This window comes from Heteronotia binoei, chromosome 10 (assembly GCF_032191835.1).
Source record: "Heteronotia binoei isolate CCM8104 ecotype False Entrance Well chromosome 10, APGP_CSIRO_Hbin_v1, whole genome shotgun sequence".
Lineage (NCBI taxonomy): Eukaryota > Metazoa > Chordata > Lepidosauria > Squamata > Gekkonidae > Heteronotia > Heteronotia binoei.
The window spans coordinates 27689139-27704077 of NC_083232.1; the positions used below are offsets into that span (position 1 = coordinate 27689139).

The 14939-nt window shown below is 41.2% G+C and overlaps 1 protein-coding gene across 7 annotated transcripts in view; it reads left to right on the forward strand.

Annotated features, from left to right (window-relative positions):
* The window catches only part of PARD3 (par-3 family cell polarity regulator), a 745691-nt gene that overhangs the window by 496132 nt on the left and 234620 nt on the right, over positions 1-14939 (forward strand). For all 7 annotated transcript variants that reach the window (XM_060248141.1, XM_060248148.1, XM_060248145.1 and 4 more), the window contains one exon: positions 11757-11907. In XM_060248141.1, coding sequence (XP_060104124.1) covers positions 11757-11907 — 151 coding nt within the window. The remainder of the gene's footprint in view (positions 1-11756; positions 11908-14939) is intronic.

Here is a 14939-nt window from a genome sequence, read left to right on the forward strand (position 1 = left end):
TTAAACATAGCATAGTGGTTAAGAGTGGTGAACTTTAATCTGCAGAACTGGGTTTGATTCCCCACTCATCCACATACAGCCTGCTGTATGACCTTGGGCCACATTTATCTCAAACTCTCTCAGCCCTACCTACCCCAGTGTTCCCTCTAAGCTGAGTTAGTGTGAGATAGCTCACAGGTTTTTAGCCTCCAACTCACACATTTTTGTCTTTGCTCAGGAAAAATGGCCCCAGAGCAAATTAATTTATGCAATAACTCACAACTTTAATACCAGTAGCTTACAAAGTAGGATTTTTGCTCATAAGACTTCACAGCTTAGAGGGAGTATTGCTCACAAGGTGCCAGTTGTTGGAAGAGGAAGAGAATGTCATTGTGAGGTGTTTTGAGACTCCTTGAGGTAGAGAAAAGTGTTCCCCTTAAATATTCCCTTGTAAGAAACCATAGGGTCAATATCTGATGATAGAAATATTAGCTCATCCATATCAGAAGCCATATACAATTGATTTGTTATTTCAGTCGGAAGCTTGCATCTAGGTTCTGAATACAGTGGGCAAACCATAACATAATGGAAGAGGTCCTCCACAGAAGTTTTGCAAATACAGATACGCTGTTCCTGAAGTGTTTTAGAGTATCGCCCCAGAAGGTATTCTGTTGGCATGGTCTGAAACCGCAGAGCTGTAAATGCTGATCTAAGTTTATACATAGTAATATTTGCCAGATATGTGGCTCTTAGATGGTCCTTCTTTATGTTTTTATACCATGGGGCAGATCTTGTTTGAACAATTAACGAATAGTCTATTATGGCGTCCCCATTAAACACCTATTGACACAAATCTTTATTATTTCCTGAAGCTCACAATAAATCATCTGGAATTGTATAGCGAGAAGTGATGTAGTTAACAAAATCAGAGCGGATTTTATCCTTACTTAATACTAGGTAACTAAGTTTGCCAAGTGATTCCATTTGTGCCGATTGATATTTCTTCTGAGATTTCAATACAGCTAGATGTGTGCTCACTTCTGATCTTCAGTGACTCACGGAATCTATCCTACCACAGATTTTGTTGGTCTTTAAGGTGCTACTGGACTTTTTTCTACTGCTACAGACAGACTAACACAGCTACTCATCTTGAAATACATGGGAGTGAGGCGGTCCATGCTCCTAAAAACAGTTAAACAGTAGCAGAAATAAAATGTAAATCTATCCAATTTTTTTTTTTTAAAAATCTACCTTAAGTATTCCCCTCCTTCCAGTGGGCACAAATTTGACATAACAATGGCAACTTTCAGAAGTCTACTGGAGAATATTTAAATAAATTTAACTATATCAAGACAGTCCTTTGCTGTTCCAAAAGTCATGGCTCTTTAGCAAAGAAATATCAGTGGGAGATACAGTAGATTTAACTTTGCTAATCAGAGATTAAACAGTGATAGCATATTTCGTGGCTAATATAGGCATATTTCTTGGCTAATATAGGCATTATTTTTGAACTTGGTAAACTGTGTTTCCATCCGTTGCGATTGTTGTTAATGAAGAAGAAGAAGAAGATATTGGATTAATACCCTGCCCTCCACTCCGAAGAGTCTCAGAGCGGCTCACAATCTCCTTTACCTTCCTCCCTGACAACAGACACCCTGTGAGGTGGGTGGGGCTGGAGAGGGCTCTCAGAGCAGCTGCCCTTTCAAGGACAACCTCTGCCGGAGCTATGGCTGACCCAAGGCCATGCTAGCAGGTGCAAGTGGAGGAGTGGGGAATCAAACCCGGTTCTCCCAGATAAGAGTCCGCACCCTTAACCACTACACCAAACTGATGTACAGGACAGGACACTGTACAGGACAGTACTGTGTACAGTACAGGACACAGACAAACACAATTAAAGATGGCCAATGTACTTGAGTGTCACATAGAAATGTCATAGACTATATATCTTAAGCTTCACAAACTTTTAACTCTGCTTTTGACCATTCCCCACCCCCCCAATCTCTTTTTATGCACATGTAGATGACTTCTGACTGAGGATTCCACTGTGTGGGGGTACTAGTTCACAACAGCATATGCTGCCATAAATCTAGATCCAGGTGGGTAGCCGTGTTGGTCTGAAGCAATGGAATAAAGCTAAAATGCATTTGCACCTTTTAGACCAGGACTGGATCTGACATAAATGAGACCTAGTCGGGCTGGGGCCTGTGTGTCATAAAATATAATGCCAGGTAGCTGAGATATAAACTTTATGAAGGACACAGACAAACACAATTAAAGATTTCTTTAAAAACCTAAAGTAAAACATGCTTAAAGTATTAGCACTCTTGCAATAAGCTCTCCCTCCCCCCTTCCTCCCCAAAAGAGGAGCCACAGCCAATGAAGAAAATAGAGGCTTTGCTTTGTAGCTCCTGTGCAATTGAGAAATCCTGGGAAAGCAAGCTGAGATGCAGAAGGAAGCAAAAGAGAGGGAAAAGGAAGCAGACTTGCTTGTGGGCCTGATAGGAGCTCTCCGAGGGCCTGATCTGGCCCACGGGCCAAACATTGACATCCCTGTTTTAGACCATCAAAGTTTTATTCAAGGTATTAACTTTCATGTGCACATACAGTTCTTCAGACTTCAGTGTGCATGCACACAAAAGCTAATAGCTTGAATAAAACTTTGTTAGTCTTAAAGGTGCCAACGGACTCTAGCTTTATTATTCTGCCATAAATCTGGTAGTATTAAAAGTTTTTATTTATTCAAGTACAGACAAACACAGCTATCCCACACCTAAGGGTGTGTATGCCCACAAATCTTTTAGCAATTTTAGCAGAGGTGCCTGTGGCTGCATAAAGGAAAGAGCACTGGCATACTGTTGTCTTCTGCAGGCAGGTACAAACCAGGCTGGCAGACAGCTGACAATAAAATTGGGGCAGCCAGTTTTTCACAAATGGTGCATTATAGTAGATTTCTGTTTCAGTTTCTCTGGAAAGTACAAATTGCGTTCTTGTCAGTGTTTATAAACTTCACTGGAAAAGTCGGAGGCAGATGATAATTAAAGCAGTGCTAATGGGGAGACTTAATTTAGCTGCAGACTCTTTTGGCATAGCCTTTTTGAGATATGCATTTCCCCCATACTTATTAATACATCACTTGGCAATGATATTGTTGAAGTGCCAGCAACCATTTAACTGGCCTTTTATCATTTTGTTCAGATAAGGGCCAAACCAGTTCTAGTTAGAGCAGGTAGAATTTATCAAGCACCTAGTATTTATCGAACAGCTTGTTCTTATCTGCTTGATAAAGGACCATGTGGCTGAAATCCTATTATTCCTTATTTAAAACATGATGCTGTCTACATAAGGGGGAAAGCAGTTAGTAGTATGGACCGCACTTGTTGCTTTTACACATATCAGACAGTATTGCCACTTCATGCTAGCCCCTAAAGGTGGTCTTCTGCGGTCAGGCTGTATTGCTTCCCAGCTGGCATCCTGACAGTGGCCTCCTTTTACTTTTTATGAAGCTAAACTCCCATCCATTGAATGCCGTGGGTGGCATCAGCAAAATAACTGAACAACTGGAGTGAAGGAATCCATAGTTAATCATGCTGTAAACACTGGAGGAATGCTATGAATTATCTTTCAGTTGCCCTACAAACGGTTTTCTTAATGCTAAAGTTAAGATGTATGAACATACTTTTTTTTTTTTTTTACCTCAGCTTCTTTTGGGGGGGGGGGGGGCGGGGATTGAATGTTGTCATTATGGCAACTCTTCATTTGCCCATGTTTGTGATTGCTGTTTCTGATACCTTTATGTCTTTTGAGCATTTTGTGCTGGTATTTAATGCCATTTCCCCCACAACTGATGCACACAGGCATCTATTTTAATGGTAATCATTCTTCTGAGCTTTGTTAGTGAAATCATGGGAAAATATGCCAGTGCAAGAGACAACCTCTACCAGAAGATGGGAATTTTGAATCCAAATAATGTGTTCATGAGATTGGGTAACATCAGTCTTTAAAAATACATAATGAAGTAAGGTTTCACAGCTTTTGGGGGGCATCTGTCTGGCTTTCGGCGTGTTAAGGTGAACATGTTCCTGAGGGAGGGATTGTGGAAACCTTTGGGAAATCCCAGGGATTTTCCAGGCTTCTTGTTTCTACTTTGAACTTTAATTAAAGAAGGGGGGGAGTCCGTATCACATTTACTTCTGTATATTTAAGTAAAGATGAGCCACAGGTATTGTAATTTTTAACTCTTTTCACTAATGTCCTGACTGATAACTGATCAAATAACCCATTAGATTTGAGACCCTGGAGTCTGAGTAGACAATACTGACTTCGATGGACTGAGGGTCTGATTCAGTATAAGGCAGCTTCATATGTTCATGAAACTATTTTAAAATTAAAATGGAATGTTTCTTGTTAATATTAGATCATAGCATCACATATGCAAACTGAATCTCTTATACTAGCCTCATCTCCCACCTCAGCCTTTTTTTGCTATATGCCCACGTTAGAAATCTGACATGAAGTACATAACAGTAGCATTCAGTTTCTTTGAATGGCCTTATTGTCACTGCTGTATGGAGCTAATCACAACCCTAAAACAGAGTTTGGGAGTACCCAGTTTTCCTGTTCCCTCTCCCCTCCCTTCCAACCTAACCTATTCACACTTGGTTGGTAGTTAATATGCGTGCACCCATTTCATCTACCAGGACAATATTTTCTGCTTGAAGGTGCATGTCTGTTAACTATAGAATTTGTGAGGTAGCATGCATTTTTGAGACCAAGGGATGACTATTCTGGCAAGTCTCTGTCATTTTAAAAGAAATTTGTTGGGGTGACCCCTCCCCCAACATGAAGAGCTGTTACTATCAAACAGGATGGAAGGTAGGGGAATAGGATACAGATAATAATGTTCAGTCTTGCCTATGCTATTTCTGTAATCCTTATGAAAGCTATCTGGACAATATATGTAAGATTAGCCTAACACGCATTGCCTCAGTTTGGACACAATGCAAAATGACAGCTTCATCAAGCCGTGATCACTGTGATTGTCATTCTGCTAAATTATGGGTATGTCAAACCATGATCTGAAGTAATGATCTGAAGTCGTTTTAGTAACTATAGCTCCAGGTGACGTATGAGTGCAAACTTATTGCTGGCTTTTCCCCAGAACTATCAATGGATTCACTCTGGCTGCAGAGTTGCCCAGACAGAAGAATGACAATGTGATGGGCATTTGTCTATGCAGTTCAGCAGTTGAGTGATTGTGAATCCTGGTTTCACAAGCTAACCATAATTCAGTTATGCCATGCCTCTGTGCCATATGTCTGAACTGAACTAATGTGTTGCATGAAGAAGAGAATTGAGACTGAATTGCTTAGCATGACCACCTCATGAGAACTTTGGTAGGCTAAAATTTAAACTTCAGGCCTACTACTTAGAGCTCCTGCTATTAATCCCTGTACTGCTGCAGTGACAACACAGTGTCTGATGACAGGGGGTCCAGTAATGAAGTTGCCAGAGTAGCTGAAGTGAGAGAGCTTGCCTTGATGGAGTGTCCCCCCTCCCCTCCCCTCCACGTTTCTGTCCATCTCTCAGGCCTGTCAACAAAGCTTGCTCTCTTGTGTCACATTTTGCTTTATGCAAACCTTCCTGGCAGAAGAACCAACAAAACTTTTAAAAAAAAAGAAAAAGAAAAGAAAGAAAAGACTTCTTTGCAAGCTTCCCCTCTTAATCTCCCTCCCAAACTTTTTTGTTGTTGTTTATAAAAGGCATTATGTCTTTGGTTAAATATTTGTGCGGTTGTCTGTTGATGTCTTGATTTAAATCTGGCTTTTGATATGTTAATTGGACACTGAATAAAGCCTTTTCCCATGAAAGTGGAAATACATGCCAGTGTTCTTTGCAGTGCACAGCCATCTAAACAATGGCACCATTATTTATCCTTTCTGCGCACTGTGGTTTACCTGGGGCAAATGTTTGTGCTTCTCTCTAGGATTCTGAGCTGTCTTCTTTTCTCTGTTTTCTCCTTTTTCATCCCCCCCCCCAAAAAAAAAAAAATTAAAAAAAACTGGTCAGAGCTTGATAGCAGTTTTTAGATATGCTTTGTCTCTTGAGGAACGGCTAACGTTATGTGATTTAATAAAGAACTCAACATTTGTTCTATAACTCTTATGATACAGTCCTATCTCCCTGGGAAAAAATGTCATGTTAGTCATTTAAGCTAATTTCCATTCGTTGTTTGAAGGAAGTTAAAACAAAGTACAGTTCATCTGTGTGAATATTTTTTTGGGACCACAGCTTCGGTCCTTGGATATTTTTAAACACTGTTTTATAATTTTAACATTTTTTCCCATTCATCGTACATTTTCTCTTGATTCCTTTACATCAGAGGCTTTGAATATTGTTTAATTTACTTTTCAGTGGAGCTGTCAGTTATAATCTGCAATTTAGGAGAAAGGGGGGGGGGACCTGAATAAAACAAATCCTCATTTCACAATTTAAACCTTATTGAGTCTAATTCACTTGCATGGCAAGTTTATTATTCTCTTGCAGCCTGAAGTGTCTCCAATTGTAATTGTGTTGACCCTTCAATGCAGTAAATCTCCCCAGTGCTGATCAGACTGGGAGAAGATAAGTCTGCAATTCGGAACTTCATTAAATATCTCATTTATATTAAAAAGATGATAGCTTTGAACAGGAATAATACAGTGTCTTCTGATAGTGCTCTGCCCACTTTGAAGTACTGCAAATTTTGCAAATCACTTCTCTGTGTATCTGGTTCTGATTGTTACGAAGGCTCTGTGGTGCTGGTCCATTGGGTTGATATATAGAGCACTTGTCATGAATTCTACATAGATGAGATCACACCTTTTGTAATCTATTAATCTTGTAATTTATTAAGGTTTGTTCATAGTATCATGTGTTACTTGTTAGTAACTTGAATATGTTACTTATCTGAATTCATCAAATCATGCTCAATATTTGGTAACTAATACAGAATGCTCACAACTCTCAATGGATTCTGTTGTGTGCTCCATACTTTTTTTGGATTGTTTAGTTTTAAATGTGTGAAATGCTTTTGCTACCACAACTAAGCCTTCAGAAGCTGGTAGAAAGTGGGACAGCATTCTTTTTTTACAAAGCTGACGGATACATTGCCCAGATCTTGTGAAATACTGGTATTGCGAAGAACTCATCTGTGTTTATGGTTTGATACATGTTATAGATAGATGATAGATAGATAGATAGATAGATAGATAGATAGATAGATAGATAGATAGATAGATAGATAAATTTATTGTCATTGTTCTCAAAAAAGAAAATGAGAGCAACGAAATGAAGTGCTCTTCCACAAACATACCAACACATCAACACCCACAAAAGGACATATACATAGAACATTTAAATGCATCTAAAAACACATAACCATTCATAACCCTGCATTTAGCTTAACCACGGCACTTGGATAGAAGCTGCCCTTGAATCTATTTGTCTTTGCCTTCAACACTCTATATCGCCTACCTGATGGTAAAATCTCAAATAGCAAGTGGCCCAGATGTGAAGGGTCCCTTAAGATCATTTGTATCTTCCTTCTACATCCCATATCATACAGATCCACCAATGAGGTGTAAGCCCATAGAAGCTGACATTTGGTGTAAGCCCATAGAAGTTGACATTTGTTGCAGATTCTTGTCTGTTGGAGGTATTGGTTCAACAAACAGCAGGCCTGACAATTTGCTTTAGTTCTGCATTCATGTACAAGTTTTACTTTCTCTGCTTTGTACTTGATGCTCCATAACTTTGAATAGATGGATTGATGTCCAGAAAAATCTGTGACCAAGTTGATCTAATAGTTCACAATCTTGATACATATATTTCTATGGGAAATTTCTTCTAAGCTCAGGGAAGAGTTCTCCTCATACCATTCGAAGTGACGTATTGGAAGCTTTTGGTATGGTCATATGGGTTTCACATAATTGGGCTTATGTAGTCATACCTCAAATAGCCCTGAATGTCTTAGGCCTTTCTGAAAGAGCTTGGATGAGAGTCTCAGAAATTGCATTTAAGAACACAAGAATATAAGAGAAACCATGTTGTATCTCAGAAATTGTATTTAAAAACATAAGACCATAAGAGAAGCCATGTTGAATTACCCATCCAGTCCAACACTGTGTCACACAGCAGCAAAACCCCGGGTGTCATCAGGAGGTCCACCAGTAAGGCCAGAACTCTGGAAGCCCTCCCATTGTTGTCTGCCAAGCACCAAGAATACAGAGCATCACTGCCCCAGGCATAGTATTCCATGTGGCCACTGATAGACCTCAACTCCATATGTTTATCTTGAAGCTGTCTATGCTTGTAGCCACCACCACAGATGGAACTCAGCTCCATATGCTTGCAGCCAACACCACTTCCTGCATGTGAATTTCATGTGTTAATAAATCTTCGGGTGAAAAAAGTATTTCATTTTATCTGCTCTAAGCCTACTGCTCATTAATTTCATTGAGTGCCCATGAGTTCTTGTATTGTGAGAAAAGGAGAAAAGTACTTATTTCTCTACTTTCTCTATCTCATGCATAATTTTTTAAACCTCTATCATGTCACTGCTCAGTTATCGTTTCTCCAAGCTATAAAGCCCTAACTAACCTCTTTAACCTTTCTCCACAGGGAAGGTGTTTCATCCACTTAATCATTTTAGTTGCCCTTTTCTTCACCATTTCCATAATATTTTTCTGAGGTATGGTAACCAGAACTGTACACAGTATTCCAAATGAAGCTGCACCATAGGCATTATGATACTGGCTGATTTGTTTTCAATTGCCTTCCTAATAATTCCCAGCATAGCATTTGCCTTTTTTTAATTGCAGTTGCACACTGAATCAACATCTTCAGTGAGTTACCTACCACAACCCAAAGATCTCCCTCCTGGTCAGTTACAACCATTTCAGACTCCATCCTTGATTGTTAGGATTTTGGCTCCAATGCACATTTCTTTGTACTTGCCTATTTTGAATCTCTTTTTGTCACACTCGCCCTTCCTCCCTGGTTCTCACCACTCCAAACAACTTAGTCTGGTCTGCAAACTTAGCTACTCCACTGCTTGCTCCCATCTCTCGATAATTAACGGGCAAGTTAAAAAACACTGGACCTAGTACCAAGCCCTGTGGTACCCCAATGCTTACCATCTTGCACTGTGAAAAGTTCCCATTTATACTCACTGTCTGTTTCCTGTTAATTAATCAGTCCTGCTGAGTTTACTTAGGCTCCTCTGATGAGGAACTTTTTAAAATGCTTTATGGAGGGCTAAATGAAGAACATCTATTGGATCACCCTTGTCCACATGTTTGTTCACCCCCTCATATGACTCTAAAAGGTTAGGAAAACAAGATCTTCCCTTCCGATCCTCAGTAATGGAGGCAGATTTTAGTGACAGCATATTTTTGTCAGGAGATCCACAAGTTCACATTTGAGTTCTTTCAGAACTCCTGGATGTATGCCATCTGGGCCTTGTGATTTGTCGGGGGTTTTTTGTCTCAGTTATAGTACCTCTTCTCTCCTTGGTGTATTTAATCTTTTAATCTTTAGACAGGATAAAGGATAAGGAATGAAATGTATGTATTTCTGTTTCTGAATCCATTTCCACGTGCGTATATTTTGTATCATTGCAATCCTTTCATATTTTCTTATTTCAAGAATGATTAGATTTATTTTAAATAAAAATCTTTAAAGATAATAAGGAGTGATCTTTGGCTGAGACACAAAGTTCTCATTTTATACCTAGAGTAAACAAACTTCTGGCTTCTCTTCAGTTGGAGGGTTGTAAACTATAGAGATTGGGAATTGAAGAGAATAGCCATCCCAATATAATAGGCTTGCCAATCCCCAGGTTCCAGCAGGGGTTCTCCCGATTTCCCAGGCTCCTTCCCACCCCCAGTCAGCTGGCCACCCCCACAGCCACCATGTGACTTTCTACCTCCGGAGGCTTCAGTCTCCAATTGGAAAGGCTTCCTCTTGGGATGGTGTGCCTGTGTTACTTTGAAGAAGTTGGCAGCAACTCGTGAGCAGAGATGCCAATTCCTCTTCAGAATCGCCAGAAACACGGGGGGGGGGGGGAGGGAAATGTCTGCTGAGCGCTTCATTATTCCCTATGTAGAGATCGATTCTCATAGGGTATAATGGGGAATTGATCTGGAGGTATCGGGGACTCTGGGGGGGGCTGTTTTTTGAGGTAGGGGCACCAAATTTTCAGTATACCATCTAGTGCCTTTCCCCAAAACACCCCCCAAATTTCAGAACGATTGGACCAGGGGGTCCAATTCTATGAGCCCCAAAAGAAGGTGCCTCTATCCATTATTTCCTATGGAAGGAAGGCATTTAAAAAGATGTGCTGTCCCTTTAAATGTGATGGCCAGAACTCCCTGGGAGTTCAATTATGCTTGTCACACCCTTGCTCCTGGCTCCGCCCCCAATGTCTCCTGGCTCCATCCCCAGATATTTCTTGAATTGGATTTGGCAATCCTACAATATAGCCCTGTGATTTAGTGGTTAATGTGCTGCTTTGGAACAAAGATACCATTTGTTTCTTTGTGTCTGTTTTTAAAAAGGATGCTTCCTTTCTGGGGTTTCACCTATTAAAGTCTGGAGGTTCCAACAAGGACCTGAAGCTGGTTTCAAAACCTGGCCTCATCTGCTGATGCCTACCTATTCCTTGACTGCGGTTAAAGTCATTGGGGAAGATTTTGTCCTGAAAAAAGAAGGGCTGATATATATGAGCCTAAGGCTGATTTCTGGTTAAGAATTAAAAATATTATTTTTGAACTGTCTCTTCGTATTACGTAGGTCAGGGAAAATAAGAGCAGAAGCCGTTGCACAGCAGAATACCTCTCCCTCCTGTCTGTTCATGGTGTGCTGTCCAGTGGCTCCCTGCTGGGCCAAGGGTTTTCAAAAGCCACCACAGGGCCCTCTGGGGCTTGAGAAAATGGGTCAGCATTCTCTCTTCCCCCTCTCTCATGGTGTGTCACAAAACTGACAGAGATGCTGCCCAGACCCTGAAAAGATGAAGTGAATTTACCTTTAGGGTCAGTGAGATTGGGTATCTGCAGACCCATGCACACACATACACATGCTGCCAAACCAAACTATTTACCTTAATAGAATCACTGTGAAAACAATGTTAATTCCACACCGCAGTCTAATTGCAAGGGGGCTGGATATTTATTTATGTATGCCTGTGTTAATTTTTGTGATGTTGGGCTTTTTGAGGGAAAATCATGCAACAATTGCCTACGGAAGCAAATTGCTCAATTTTGAAAGAGGTTAGAAGCCAGGCTCCAAATGCAGCTTATTCCCACTGTTGTTTTTTTGTTGGGAGGGGGTTGTCTGTATCTCCCCCTTACACTGTTCTGAAGGTTTTTGTCCTGACAAGCTGTCAGTCTATGAAAGAGGTCCAGGCCATCTGCCAGATAATTTTGAAACACACCGAGCGGGGATGCTCACTCAAGGAAATGTGCAGTGCAAATAAACTGAAACATAGTTCTTTGTCTTTACGTGTTTCCTCCTGAAAAGAGGATAGAGTCTGACAAGGCTCCATGGGAGATGGAGTGTAAAGTGGCACTGCAAGTTGGTCATTAAGCAGCACTGTCAGTGCAAATTATTGTGGGCCAGGGTGAAAAGTTCTAGCTCATTTAGTGCCCAGCCAGGTCCAGGCCTCTGGCAAGTTGTTATTGTTTCCCCCATGCTGTTAAATGGACATTCAGAACTGATTTTCCCCCCTTTCTGTGTAGTTGGAGTCACCTGGGAGTCCCCCGGGGCCAGAGCTGCCTATTGAGACAATGCTGGACGACAGGGAACGTAGGATTTCCCATTCTCTGTACAGCGGGATTGAAGGGCTCAACGAATCGCCCACCAGGAACACTGCTCTGAGTCGGATGATGGGTGAGTCGAACAGACTCGGCTAATCAGGTCTTGTTTATCATCTCACCTATATTTTTCTCTCCCTCCCCCACAATGGCTGATTAATGTACTGTGGATGTGGGAAAACGAAAATTGTGGAGACCAGTTTAAAAGCATGACTGTCTCCGCCCCCCCCCCTTTTTTTCCACGCACAAGGCTTCTTGCGGCCTGTCAATAAATTGATAAAAGTAAGTCTCAGATTGCGGAGCAGGTGAATAACCGCAGGAAGATTTTAAAATGTTTTACTGTGTCTGAGGTGGAGAGACAGGCTTTTGTGCTTGTCTGTGTGAGTCCAGCTAGTGCAGCTTCATTAAATACAAAGTCAATGAATGTTATGATTAAGGACATATCAGTTAAGTTTCAGCATTGATTTTTTATCTCTCTTTAAATTTCCCCCTCCAAAAAGGAGATAAGCTCATGTGAATCTTATCCAATTTGTGTTTAGTGTTTGTTTGTTTTGGATTCCCCCTCCCCCCCCCCCAACTCCTGCTTTATATGCCTTGCAGGCCTGAAGGGTTTAAAATCATGTAACTAATTTTATGCTTCCTTTGTTTGGATTCAGTATTCTTCTCTCTGCGTGGCCTTCAATGGATAATGAGGTTATTAGTACTAGCTGTATAGCAATTCAGCCCCCCCCCCCAACAGATCCAGTTAATAAAGACTTGCTTTGCCATGGGAGTAGCTGGATTTACCAAGCAGCTCATAATGGCTTGTAGCTTGTGCAAATTTTTAAACTCGTGATAAAATATTGGACTGACAGAGCACCTGACGTAATAAATACGTTGGATTCATTTCCAAGTCTGCTGCTCAGACATCATTGCTAAAATCACCTCCCCCCCCCCCCCCCAATTCCTTGAGCAGTTAATGCAGACCTTGTGGATACAGGTATCCATAGATTAATTTTCATGATTCTTTTCTAAGTTTGCACAAAGAAGAGGTATATCTATTTCTAATTTCCTTGTTTGATTTTAGGAAACGAATTCTCTCCCCCCCCCCCCCCCGATTGGATAGCAACAGAGGTCCCTGTGGTGCTTAAAGGTTAACTAGATTAAATGGAGGATATGTGTTAAAAGCATGAGCAAGCTTCACCATGATTCCCATTTGCATATTTTCAGCATTCTTTCATAGATCCCAGACTTTGCACATAGATGCTGGGGGGCTTGGAACAAGGAAAGAAGGCCTGAAGCACAGGAACCTGTGCTTCAGGTCTTGTTTGCCCATCCTGCCCCCTTTGCCCATCCTGCCTTCTCCCATGGAGAAAAGGCAATGAGAGAGGTGATCAGTTAAGCTTCAGTACTTCTGCAAACTGAGCGAGAAGAAGCTTTCCCATTGGTTTTCAGGGGTAAATTTCAAACAGGGTGACCAGACTTTGAAACATATGATGCTGCTTTTTACTGAGTCAGATCCTTGGTTCATCTAGCTCTGCATTGTCTATTCCAGGGGTGTCGAATTAATTTGTTATGAGGGGCAAATGTGACATAAATGAGACCTTGTTGGGCTGGGCCATGTGTGTACCTATTTAAGATTAGGTAGCAGAGATATAAACTTTATAAAGGACACAAACAAACACAATTAAAGGTCTTTTTTTAAAAAACAACAACCTTAAAACATGCTTAAAACATTAGCACTCGTTGGTCTTAAAGGTGCTTTCTTTGTATCTCTCCCATGGGATCCAGGGAACTGGGCAAAGGAAGCTCTGGCTCTTTACTTCCTTCCCCAGGGAACCAGCAGGGGGAAGAGCCTCAGCCAATAGAAGAAAGAGAGACTTGGCTCAGTAGCTCTGTTGTGTGATTGAGAGAGCCTGGCAAAGCAAGCTGTGCCTTCCCCCTTCCTCCCCAAGGGAGGATCCTCAGCCAATGGAGAAAATAGAGTTTTTTCTCCGTAACTCCTGTGCGATTAAGCAAGCTTTGCAAAGCAAGCTGTAATGCATAAAGAAGTAAGAAAGCAGAAGAAGAAGGCAGATGACAGCCAGGTGCTTCAGGGGCTTGATAGGAGCCCTCCGGAGGCCTGATTCGGCCCCCAGGCTGCATGTTTGACACCCCTGGTCTATTCAGTCTTGTTGCAGCTCTCTACCCAGGCAAACAAGCAAATGGCAGTGACGCCTAGGAGAAGCTGCTATGCATATCTCATTATCATGCTAGATGCTCCCAGGGGTGGAATTCTAGCAGGAGCTCCTTTGCATATTAGGAGCCTTGTAAGCTCTTGGAGGACTGGCTACATCGGGGGTGTGTGGCCTAATATGCAAAGAAGCTCCTGCTACAATTCCACCCCTGGATGCTCCTAATGTTACAAAAGGGGGGGGGTACCATCTTCTTAAGTTTGCCCCCTCTGTCCATGGGCTTTGAGTGGAAGTTCCCAGAGTAAGAGACCATAAACTGTAACATACGGGCATGGTGCTTCAGTGACCTATCTGGCTAGAACATAATGACTTTTATGAGGAATGTTATCCAAGCAGGATCTGTGGAATATATATTTTTCCCTGCAGGGATCCTTCTGATGTCCTAGGATTTCCCCCTAATTATAGAATTCCTTATTAGATCTGTTTACCGTTCTGTTAATAAGTATAATGTTCTTATTTTTGAAAACAAGCTTCAAAGCATTGAGTTGCCACTTGCCCAAACATGCAGAAAAACACACACATATTAATAGGTATTTATATGAGCAACTAGGTTATTTTCCAGTTTTCTGCAACAATTGGACTTGAAAATAAGAAAATGTATAAATAAATAGTAAATAAAATACCAAGAGAATGGAAGATGTTCCTTGGTTAAGTTAATGACAGGGTGGAGCTGCTAGGATTCTGTGCCATACTGTGCTTCATTTCTTGTTTTGCAAAGCCTATTTTGTTCTAAAAATAGGACGACACACAAAAAAAAATCAATAATATAGCACAGTTGTCCCCAACCTTTTTGAGTCTGCTGGCACCTTTTGAATTCTGACACAGACACAGTGTGGTGAGAGCAGCCACAAAATGGCTGCCGTGGGAGGCAGAGCCAGTCACAAAATAATTATCA